Here is a 12,615-nt window from a genome sequence, read left to right as displayed (position 1 = left end):
AATTTGGACTTTAATTCAAACAACATTTTATTAGTGGAATCTATTCATTACAAAGCCTTATTATTTATTTACCTTATTTTTCTGGTTTGTCATCCATTATTATTAATGATAAAAAAAAATAGTACTACTCTGTTTATCAAATTTTGTGTGGTATTCAAAGTTTCATAATAAAATTAAGAAACACCTATAATGAATTTATGGAAATTAGCTTGTTAAAAGAGTTAAGAGGAGTAATTCCTCGTCTTTTCTAAACTAGTCAAGAGTGGCCTTTTTTATATAATTTTAATATTAAATGTAAAAATTAGAAATAAAAATAAAAAAATATTTTTTAAAGTAAACAAGCTTAACAGAGACTTTTCTTTTTAATATACTGTTTTTATTTTTAGTTATTTAAATAATCTATTCTACTTTTATTTACTTAAAAGTACCATATACTATTTAGAGAAGAAGAGAAATTGGTTATTTACATTTCTTATCTTACTTTATCAAATTTTTAAAATTTTACAAACAAAAAAAAAAACATATGGTTGATTATTCAATTGATTTTTTTGTTTGTTTTTTCTTAGAATGATTTCAATTTCTACGCATGGATATCAAAACTATAGAAAATAGTTATATTCTGAAAATTACTAAAAATAAAAATTCATAAGTAGAAAACCAGATTATTGTAAGAAAATAATTAATGAACGAACAATTTATTCTAGTAATAAAACTTTAAACAAATTGATAAACTAAGGTAAGACATCGATTTTGTACATAACGGATTATTTAAGTAAATAAAAATATGAATAGATTATTAATAAATAAATAAAGAATAGTACATCAAAATAAAGTAACAGATGAATTTTGTTCTTTTAAACATTTTAAAATGATTTGTTCACTTTCTTTTATTCTTTTTTTAAACATCTTGTCATGGCTTCACTATCAGGGAGAAATAATATAACATCCCATTGATTGATTGAAAAAAAGGTAGAGAGATACAGAAAAGAAGTAATGCAAATGTTAATAGGAACAATTTTTTTAACACTGTAAATTTGGTTTTCTCTGTAGCAAATGAAGTTGAGGTAATGAAGTCTTCGACCTCTATCATTCAACCAAAACATATCAATAATCTCTTCACTGCTATCATGAATATCAATACCTCTTACTAAGAAAAAATATATTTCATATTTGTTTAAGAAAAAACAAATATTTTAAGAGACGTGCAGCAGGAAGTTGGTGTATATATATATATATATAAACAGTTTTATTTTCCTTAACAATATAAAAATATAATTTCAACTGGATATTTTTCATGATTTTAGGGACTCTGCACATTTAAAAAAATAACACCACCACTGGTGAAACAAGTCCTTCAAACTTCATCAGCAAGCTTCGAAGGTGGTAATAATGGTGGGTGAGGAAATCTCTCATCACCACCGCTAGTGAACCAAGTCACATGAACTTTGGGTCACTAAACATATGGGAAAATAAGAACTTTGAAATGAATGTTTGAAGGGACAAATGCCATGATAGAAAATATGAATATGTACAAAAAAACATGGGAATAAGAAGGTTAAAATGCTTAGTTCATGAACTCAATGATGGAGGGTAATGGGTGGAGGTGATATCTATAATAAACTTTGTCTTCTCAATATTGTAAAGGAATGGAGGGTAATGGGTCTATTGGTCCTTGTCATAATAAGAAGATTTTTTTTTATTCAAACTAAATAGCAAGTTACATAAGCATTGGTCAATGTTTCTTGTTACATAAACATTTCCTTTGAGTTTTATTATAAGAAAAAACTTAGGGTAAAACATGATTTTAGTAGAAGAAGTATTGGGAATTTTGTTTAGTAAAATAAGAAAAAAAAATAGTTTTAATGTAATAAGTTGAACTTTGTTTTTTCTTTAAATTATGTTAAGAGTTATGTTAAATATGTATCTATAGTGTAACACATGTAAAAAAAAGAAGTAACATACCCCTATCCTTTCTTTCTCCTTCTCTTTCTTTCTTCCTTCTTCAATTTATCTCTCACACTTCATCTATTCCAAAATTTGATTATGACATGTTGTAGTTGAGGAATCAGGGTACATTTTTATCCGATCAGATTTTTAAACAGAGTTAGTTCATTTTTATTCTAAAAATCCTCAATTCTCAGTTTTTCCTTATGATTTAGCCATCAATCTTGATAGGGACAATTGAAACAAAATGTTCATCTCAACTTGTTTTATCATATGCTGAATTTTGGTGATGTTTGGATAACTTGCTTCAGGTCCACATATTTCATAGTGATTCCCCTGCCTGAAGGAATATACTCGGGATAAGAAATTACAGGTAAGGGAAGCTAACTTTAATTTTGTAATAGTACCCTAAACTAGAATATTTGGATGTGGAGGGGACGTGGTCCCAATATTCAATTTATATTGCAGGGATGTTGTTTGTTTATATATTATGTTGTTTGTTTATATATTGTTTAAACTTATAGAAATATTAAATTTTGATGATTTAGTATTTGAGTGTTTTTTTTTTATGTTAAATAGGATTTTGAATGTTGTGGATTGTGTTTTGAATAATATTGTATGATGAAAATTATATGGAATTGAATTCATACATTTGGGATAATGTATGGAGTGATGTTTATGTCTTAAGTATTGATGCCTATGTGGTAATAGAAATCCCCTAGCCTCACTGATGATCTAAGTCACATAGATTAAGATATCAGGTGGTGAGAAGTTGATGGGGGAGTTCATGCACATCGTGACATATGAGATGCACGACTTGGGTTGTATTGAACTTACCCTTATCCTTTCTCTTAGATTCCTTGACAATCTAAGTCTTGGGTATTGGATCAGGTGTTAGTCTTTGGTAGGACTTACTTAATATGGGTCTTCTAGAAGGCGTCAGTTGTTATTCTATTTGTTGAATATCCTGGATGTGTAGATCCATGTGGGATCTATGTGTTTTTTTATGTTGGGATTTGAAGAAGATTGAATAATTGAGAATTTGATCCATGTAATTTGGTTTGCTTTTTTGATTGAATTATGTATATTATAAAATTTTATTTTCACTAGCTTATCCTTACTTTTCTTGTTGCGTTGTGAACTGCGATGATTGTACTACGTACACAAGCAGATGAACATACAGTTGCAGGAGAACCTGAAAGGTTTTAGAGTTTTGTTTTGAGTTATGAATTGCAAATATTTGCATTTTTATAAGTCCTAATCAAGTATTAGGAATGTTTTGAAAAACTCTAAACTTGTATATAAACATGTAGAATTTGTATTGTAATGGTTAGATATATTTTTGGGATGTTACATATAGTGTATTTGTTACATGAAAAATAATTAAAATAGATATTATTTATTTATTTTTGTAATTTTCAAATATTATTTAAGTAAATAAATTTATTTTATTAATTGTGTTAATAGAGATAAATAAATAATCTTTTGTTTGTTAGATTTTGTGTCTCATTGTTGTTTTAAGAGTTTTTTTTTTTCCTTACTTTGGGTTAGGATTTGGTTAGTGTTTGAATTCATGGATAGATGTAAAGTGGTTCAATATCTTTTATGAGTTTATGTTGTTTTGTATGGGCAAATTTTGTTTTTCATTTTTATATATTTTTTTAAATTCCAACCTTATATATTATTCATATATCTTTATTCGTGTGGGGATAAAAGTTATATGTTTCTTCCTACTCCATTGGGAATAGGAAAAAAACATACCATTTTTATTTTTTGTGTAATTTAATATTATTTGTGAACTAAATTTTGAATAAAATAATACATGTGTTCGAATTATGAAGATGTTATTTATTTTTTAAATATCTCATAATGTTAATAATATTTGTTGCGATAACTAACATAAATAATGGTTATATGTTCCCTCCTACTCAGTTTTGCTACATTTGCATCCAATTTTTTGTATACCAATGGAAATTTTATAATTTCAAGGTGAAAAAAATACAGTTATACTAACAGAACAAAAAATCATGTTTAAATTCATATTAAACAACCCAAAAATAAACCAGTGAGGTGCAAAAATAGAATACAAAACTAAAAAAAAAGATCTTCTCAGACACGCTTGATGAACATATATTTATTCACACACAATAGCCTCAATCATAGATTATTGGACTATAATAATAAATAAATCCATTGTTTTAATTAATATTCTTATAATTGGGTTTATTTGGGCCTTAACTATTATTTTTGTTAATTTTATATTTTTAGAGTAAATTATCTAGAGGAAGCATCTACCTTTGGGAATGGCCCAAATATTATATTTTTTTTTTGTTTTTTTTATTTTTATTTTTCGTTTATAAAAAAAGAAGAAAAAAATGTTGAATATTAGATTTTTTTTAGTTTTTTAGTTTTTTTTAGGGTATACTAAATAAATAAAAACTAATAAGAAGAAAACAAAATTTAAATATGCATACAAAAAATGCAGATAAAAAGAAAAACCCGATAACCAAAATCAAATTGGATTCCCCGACAACGGCGCCAAATTTGATATCTATCGTTTTGCTGTCAAATTAATATAATTCTAGTGTAGACTTGTTTAACACTAGAGAGATGATAGTATAAATGTAGTCAGATGACTCCAAGTCGTCTTCCAATGAATCCAATAATGAAATTGACAGATCGGTGTTTAGAATATATCTGCAATAATAAGAGTTAGTAATAACAATAATAATAAAAAGGGGATTGAGATAATTATGCAGGAAATACAAAAGAGATTTGAAACAACAAATAAAAAGCGGTTGATCCCAAGTTCTTCCACCATTGAATTCTTTACTGGTTCTCTAAAGATTACTCTTTTCTCAATCATCTAACAGAGTTAAACGAGATTGAACATGCACCAATCTAATTCAACTGAAACTCACCAGTAAACACATGCGTTCTACTGGTTTAATCAATATCCACTTTGTTCCATGCATATACTTCATGGAATGCTTACCTCCTCTCTCTTGAACCATGCTTAACTAAGTTAGTTTTAGTTTATAAGAAAAAAAATATTTTTTTTATCAACAAAGAATGGAATTAAAATTAAAGGGGATACAAAGGGGTATCCCAACCCTTTTACACACCACACTAAAGAAAACCAAGACCAGAAAGATCACCCTCTAAGGATGAGAGATCAAACTGTTTGCTATATGAAGCTACAAAAACTTGCATCAGATGACACCCTACCTCTATAACACTAATAAAACAAAAACAAATTGTGGCAACAATGCCACCAGACTTCCCCGCAAACCACAAGACCTCCATCATCCTCACAATCTTCAACATCTGCTTGCCCCATGTTGAACTCTGGATGCGTCCTGTATATTCTTGCAGCCAATCTATACCACCTGACAAAACAGAAAAAATTGGGGACGAGTATATTGCTACAACATTCAGTCTTTTATAGCACTTTGAACAGTCTCCACCAGCCATTCCCCTGTTTCTGCTACTCAGTTGTTGGTAGTACAGGAGCTCAGCAGCACACAAGTTGGGCCCAAAACGAATCTTTCCCGGGATTGGCAAAACCTGCAACTAACATCAAGCACACCAGGAGAGAGTGCCAGACCAAAGCCTAGACAACACACTAGCACCAGCCACTGAAAAACTTGAAGCACCAGCAATTCAGCACACCAGAGGGAAACCAATCCTTCAGCCCTATAGTTTACCATCACTGTACTTGCAAAGATTACAAATTAAACGTTAGCTTAGGCCTTCTGGTAGCTGTTGCTCAATAACTTTATGCCTTGTCCAACACGCCCACTCAACATACATGACAACCCCGAAATGCACTATATGTGCCTTGGCAACAACACCACCAATAAAGAAACAGTGGTCCACCCCCTAAAAAGGGTTTACACCTCCCCAGCATGGATAGTTACATAGCATACAATGCAAAAGATGAACTTTCCACCTTAGGCTCACGACAAGAGAAACATCTTGGTTAAGTATACCCGAAGTAAAGAATCAAAGCAATTACTTTAAGGAAGTCCTATATAAGCCTGTCCCAGTAAAAATCTAACGAACACGCCAAGCATACAGGTGCAAAGAAAACATCCCCTCCCCAACGAAGTAGCTACTGCGGTGTAAAGGGTGCTTTGCTTTTCCAAACCCATGACAAAGAAAGAGGCATCTAACACAACAGGTCGCATCCTCTAGGTTACATGATGCAGTCTCCCTCTCTATAAAATCGAACATAGACCTAATTTGTAGATGATCAGGCTTGCCAAGAGGGTTTACCCACATCACACTCCTACCACACCCCTGCCAAACCCGCAAGACATACTCTGCCAAAGCAACAAGTTAATTTTGGTCACAACAAGCTATGGTCTGTCTAGAAAGCAGCTCAACACCAATATTCATTTGCTTCTTCAAAAACAACACAGGGCCTGACCCAAGGAAGAACCACGTCCGCTTTCATGGACAAACTCCCCAAACATGACTGCTATCGGGGACAGAAAGTTGACCACCTTATACCTGTTAAGAAACAACCTCACTTCCCTATTATACCATACCTATTCCAGCTCGAACTCCAACCACTCAATGAACCAAGAGAAGACACTGGTTCAGATACAATAGCCAGTCAGAGAAAGCGTACGAAAAATCAGTTGTTTTGAGCGTTCTGGAAAATCTCATCAGAGTCAGGCACCCCTTGTCTGAAAACCACTAAGTTCCTATGCTCCCAAATACAGCTAACGATAGCCGCCCAAAAACCTAACCATACCTGATTCTGCTTACTAGAGAGATGTGTTAGATGGAAATTCATAAAGTGGTTCATGAGATCCTTATTTTGGACACCTAAAATACTAATCCACCTATAACACCGGGACCACACTTGTTGTGCATAACCGCATTCTAGGAAATGGTGTTGAGAGTATTCCTTTGACAGATTACAAAGAGCACAAAGGGTTGAGATCACAGAAACTCCTCTTCTTAGCAAATTAACTTTATTAGGAATTCTATCAATGAGGATTCTCCAAGCTGTAGTGAGTACTTTGGGCATGGCTTTAGCTTGCCATAGGAGACTAAACACACCTTCCCTTGAGGCTGAGCATTGGTGATTAGCCAACATAGAATATGCTGACTTTACCGAGAACGTACCCTTCTGGTCCCCCTTCCATAGGAGTTGGTCAAAGGAGTCCTTATGCATTGCACCCGTACTTAGTCTGGATAACATGTCTGCCTCCAGATCCGTCTCCCATTGAAACCTGTCCCTCCTCCAATTCAAATTCCACCACCAACTATTCTCTTCCCATTCTCCTACCTCCCCCACCCTTTTACCTTGGTCAAGTGACAAGGAGAATAGTCTAGGATACCCCGATCTAAGACATTCATTCCCAAGCCACAGATCCTCCCACAATCTCACTATGGCTTCGTTTCCTACTTTCCACCCAATGGCCTTTTGGAACCAACCGTCTTCTACACCTTCACCACAAATTTTAGTGAGATCCTTCCACCACCATGATTGGTATTTCGACCTAAGCTGTATATTTTCTGCTACTGTGTCGTATTTAGATGAGATAATCTCTTTCCATTTGCCTCCTTCACTACTCATGATCCTCCATCTCCATTTCGCCAGGAGAGCCACATTAAAGTTCTTCACATCCTTCACCCCCAAGCCTCCTAACTTTAAAGGCTTACACACATTATCCCAGTTAACCCATGATATCGATTTGCTCTGTTTTCCCCAAGCCCATAAGAACTTCCTCTGAATGCTACTGATTTTATTGTACACTGCTACGGGAGCTTTGAAAATCGAGAGATAGAACAAAGGTATGGCAATGAACATCGATTTTAACAGAAAAATTCGTCCTGCCATTGATAGGAATCTCCCTTTCCAAGAGCTAAGTTTGGCTTCGACCTTTTTAACTACCGGATCCCATAATTGTTTCTTCCTCGGATTTCCACCCACCTCAACCCCCAAATATTGGAAAGGGAGCTTCATCGTATTGCAATTCAGGGTTTTAGCGTACGTGCTCATAGCAAAGCTGTCCACTTTAATACCAGTCAACTTAGACTTATGGAAGTTGACTTTCAGGCCCGATACAATCTCATAGCAGCGAAGGATAGCCTTAATTGCAAAAATGCTATCAAAGGAATCCTCACACATAAAAAGTGTGTCATCTGCGAACTGTAACAAACAACACTCAACGTTATTTCTTCCCACCTTCAGACCCCTAAGGACATTCGTTCTCAGCGCTTGTCTAACCAACCCTGCTAAACCTCCAGCAACCACTAAGAAAAGAAAAGGAGTCATTGGGTCACCCTGTCTCAACCCCCTGTAAGGTTTGAATTCCTCCGTAGGACTCCCATTAACCAACACAGATACTGACGATGAGACCAAGCACCCTTTAACCCACGAAATCCACTTGTCATGGAAGCCTAGTCTGTGGAGCATATCAAACAAAAAACTCCATCTCACTGAGTCATATGCCTTTTCAAAATCCACCTTGAGGCACACCCCACTTTTCCTATTTCTCTTTATATCCTCAAGGACCTCATTAGCCATAACGACACTGTCCAATAATCCTCTATCACAAATAAAGGCTGACTGACATTCGTCAATGATTAACGGCATAATATTCTTCATGCGGCTTGACAAAACTTTTGTGATAATCTTATAGATTACTCCAACAAGAGAAATGAGTATGAATTGATCGAGCGAAGATGGGTCTCTTACTTTAGGAATGAGCGCTATGAAAGAAGCATTGCAGCCTTTCGGGAGAGATCCTGTTGTGTGAAAAAGTTGGACAACTGCCATAACATCCGCCTTAAGCACTTCCCAACAACTCTTAATGAAATTGAAATTGAACCCATCCGGGCCCGGACTTTTTGATCCTCCACATTCCCATACAACATTCTTCACTTCTTCCTCGGTGAAACTGACAACCATATTTCTGCTTACCTCCAATGGCAAAGACCTGAATTCCACCGAACCCAAGTGTACACCAAAGTCCTGCGTAGCCGTGAATCTCTTCTCAAAGAGTAACTTTGCTTCCCTCCTTACAACTTCCAGTTCCTCATACCACTGAAAGTCAACCTCAACACCTTTGACCTCATTTTTTAGCCTTCTCCATCGAATCACGGAATGGAAAAATTTAGAGTTAAAGTCCCCATGTTTAAGCCAATTCACTCTTGCTTTTTGCTTGTAAATGGAGTCTAACTTTCTATTAACCATCCCCAATTGACTTAGCAATTCCATCCTTTTCAACCTCCCCTCGTCCTCTAAAGCATCAATGTCGTCCTCCCCATCTAAATTCTAAATTTCCATCTCAATACGTCTTTTATCAGATTCCACACAACCAAACACACTTCTGTTCCACACTTTAAGATCTGCCTTTAAGAGTTTCAACATTTCTTTAAGTACGAAAATACAATTACCTTCCACCTGATACGATTCCCATTTATCCTTTATCATTGCCGTGAACCCCAGTTCCTTTAGCCATACATCGAGGGTTCTGAAAGGTTTAGGCCACCAATCTTTAACGCATGATTTTAAAACTATAGCGCAGTGATCTTAGACAACTCTCTGTTGCACATATTTTTTGGATGCCGTCCAGATTTGAAGCCACTCTTCAGAGACCAGAAATCTATCTAGTTTGCTCTTTGTTGTTCCGTTCACTTTAAACCAAGTAAACTTTTTCCCTACACAAGGAATTTCCATCCAACCATTGGTTTCAATAAATTTGTTAAAACCTTCAATCTCCTTCTTTTGACTTGAATGGCCTCTAATCCCTTTCCTCTCCTCAGGCCTCCTTACGGCATTGAAATCACCGCATAAACACCAAGCCAAGTTCTGGTGGGATTGCTTGAGCGTCGTTAAAGCTTCCCACAAAAGGATTTTATCCTGTATATTACACACTGCATAAACATTTACCACCACACAATGTCGTTTTGCTTCAAGGTGATAGCCCACTATAGCAATAAAGCTAGCACTTGCAATGTGGCTTTCGTAATCGAATGCTTCCTTGTTCCACATTGTTATCATACTTCCTGCCCCGTTAATCCCTTCATGGTAGACCCAACCAATGTCACAACTTCTCCACAAGAGAAAGCATCTGGCATCTGAGAAAGAGGAAGTTTTCGTTTCCTGCAAACAGAGAAAATCAGCACCCTCCTTAAACACAAGGTGACTCAAATACCTTGCTTTCGTCCCCCCTCCCAACCCTCTAATATTGAGGTTGATTATAATCATGGTAACTCCTTCACACTACCCACCCGAGATACCTCTTTATCATCTTTATCCCTTTCCTCTAGACGATTCAGTTCTCCAACCAGATTCCCCTTGCCCCCTGAGCACTCCAATCCGAGGTTGCGTCCCAACTCCCAAATTCGAACTGATTCAGCATCCTTGACTTCCAGCTTGAACCGGTCATTGCAGTGATGAATATCAGTACTCGACTCCGCAAATGAACAGTGGCTAAGCTTAGAAGAAGAGTTTACCCCATGATGGAGTGATCCTACTCCCCTGTTCGACCTCCACTTTGGTTGAGCAGATTGCGTGTCGTGCCCCCGCATAGACCTAAGTCTTCGGAATTCTGGTGATGACTTGCAGCCCACTACTCCATTGGAGAAAGCGTCATGTTCAGCAATTGATTCTTCGCCGTTGATCGTCTTGCACCACTTAACGCTTCCGCTTGATTGGGGATCCGAGCTCCCCGTAGATGAGCTCTCTCTCTCACTACCCCATCATGGAGTGATCCTACTCCCCCGTTCGACCTCCACTTTGGTTGAGCAGATTGCGTGTCGTGCCCCCGCATAGACCTTAGTCTTCGGAATTCTGGTGATGACTTGCAGCCCACTACTCCATTGGAGAAAGCGTCATGTTCAGCAATTGATTCTTCGTCGTTGATCGTCTTGCACCACTTAACGCTTCCGCTTGATTGGGGATCCGAGCTCCCCGTAGATGAGCTCTCTCTCTCATTACTACAGTGAATTGCATGGCATGGGTTTACATCAGAATCGCTCTCCTGCGTTTGCAACACGACACGGTGATCCCTATCTTCCCTTGTACGATGAGAAATTGATGCAGACATAGTACCGGAACCTTCCTTACCACAGCGAATAATCGTTTTTCCCCCTTTGCTTCCTGACGTTGGGCCCCTTTCATTCCCTTCTTTGCTAACTGTACCTCTCATGGCTGATTGGGCCTCACCTTGCTTAAGCCCAGTAGCTAAGAAATTGCACCCATAGGCCCCTTCCATTAGGTTAGCCAGTGAATCCTGAAACACCTTACATGCTTCGTTGACTTGGTTAACAGCAGCTAAAGTTGCTTCTCCTTCAGACCCTCCTTGCACACGTTTTGCCATATTAAGGAAAGAAAAACCACCTTTAGACTGACACCCCGTATCGCTCACAACCTTATTCTCTACAAATTTCCAATTTGTTGGTAACGAGGTTTGGGTTAGCCCCACCACCTCGGGAACCTCGTCCCGCCGCAGACCGACGCCTCCGCGATCATCCCCTTCATCGGACGACCTTCCAGAATGGTAGGTTTCCTCCACTATGGTATCCGATGACGAGATACTATCGGATGAGGCATAGTGATCATCGTGAAATGAACATTCTCCTCTTTCTTTGCTGGGTATCTCCTCTGTGATGACAATATTACATACTTGCCCGTTAATCCTGAACTCCTTCACCATATCCGCTTTGCGTAACCTAATCTGCAAACGGGCATACTCCAAGTTCTCCCACAGTCGAGTAGACTCATCAATTTTAACCAGGGATGCTACTTCTCCAACCACCTTCGTGAAGAACTGTTTATTCCACAAGGTTAATGGGATTCCATAACACCTTACCCAGGCTATTTTATGCTCTGCTACATGAGATTCGGACCTGGGTTCAATATCATCAAAAAGGGAGACGAACCATTCATTATTAAGCTTAATGATATCCTCCATTCTATCACCATCTTTGGGTGTTAGAAGCACTAGATTATCACCCATAAGAAAAATATTATTATTTACTTTTCATTCTTTTAGAAGTATATACAGACAATTTCACGTAAACACTTAAAAAAATAACTCGTGTTAAAGAGTGGATTCACATAACTAAAGAATTACAATATTTTATTTGACAAGGTGTGGTTTGTATTCAAAATGACAAAGTCAATTGAAAATCCAAGGTTTAAATCATAAATACTTAATATATTTTTTTGAATTATGACTTTTATATAATAAAATTATGTAATTATGAATATTTAACTATAATAATTCCTTACATTTTTTTTATATTTGATTTTGTTTTTATAATTAAAATGTGTAAGAAATTTTTTATGTGTTTGTGTAATTTTTTTATTTAAAAATGTACCGACCAGGTCATCGGGTATGATGACATGGACAAGAGAGAGGTAGGTAGTCAAGAAGTCAACACAGTCGACGTATGTAAGGGCGGCGTGCTCTACCACTAAGTAAGTCGGTTATCGCCGAGATGTGTCACCACCAAGATCATCGCCCATCGCCTAAAAAATCAACCCGCATGACGTAAGCATTTCACAAAGAGAGGGCCCACACGAGGGGTAACCCTAAGTTGGGCAGCGACGCTGTGGGTCCCTGTGTACAGAATAAGTGATCAAGTCAAAGGGGCGCGTGGTAATGCCCACGTGCTCATTGAAGGTATCTAGGGAAGGCT

The 12,615-nt window shown here is 36.6% G+C and overlaps 1 protein-coding gene across 1 annotated transcript; it reads right to left on the bottom strand.

The window, feature by feature from the left end:
* Positions 1 to 5,073: 5,073 nt before the first annotated feature.
* On the bottom strand, positions 5,074 to 10,500 carry LOC137838360 (uncharacterized). Its single transcript, XM_068647604.1, has 5 exons — positions 10,210 to 10,500; positions 9,679 to 10,072; positions 9,364 to 9,462; positions 6,707 to 9,234; positions 5,074 to 5,511 (listed from the first exon to the last, which is right to left on the bottom strand). The coding sequence occupies exons 1-5, from the start codon at positions 10,498 to 10,500 to the stop codon at positions 5,074 to 5,076; spliced, it is 3,750 nt and encodes a 1,249-aa protein (XP_068503705.1).
* Between the last annotated feature and the right edge of the window lie 2,115 nt (positions 10,501 to 12,615).

The sequence above is a fragment of the Phaseolus vulgaris genome, chromosome 4 (genome assembly GCF_051622355.1).
Source record: "Phaseolus vulgaris cultivar YP4 chromosome 4, ASM5162235v1, whole genome shotgun sequence".
Classification (NCBI taxonomy): Eukaryota; Viridiplantae; Streptophyta; class Magnoliopsida; order Fabales; family Fabaceae; genus Phaseolus; species Phaseolus vulgaris.
The sequence above is the reverse complement of the archived record's forward strand: the minus strand, read 5'-3'. Positions and strand labels throughout refer to the sequence as shown.

Coding starts and splice junctions, on each gene's coding strand:
- LOC137838360 (XM_068647604.1), bottom strand. CDS start 10,500: ATGCGGGGGCACGACACGCAATCTGCTCAACCAAAGTGGAGGTCGAAC. Junction 9,463..9,678: donor TCAAAAGAAGGAGATTGAAG/GTTTTAACAAAT, acceptor CATGCGTTAAAG/ATTGGTGGCCTAAACCTTTC. Junction 5,512..6,706: donor TCTCTAGTAAGCAGAATCAG/GTATGGTTAGGT, acceptor TGTTAGTTGCAG/GTTTTGCCAATCCCGGGAAA.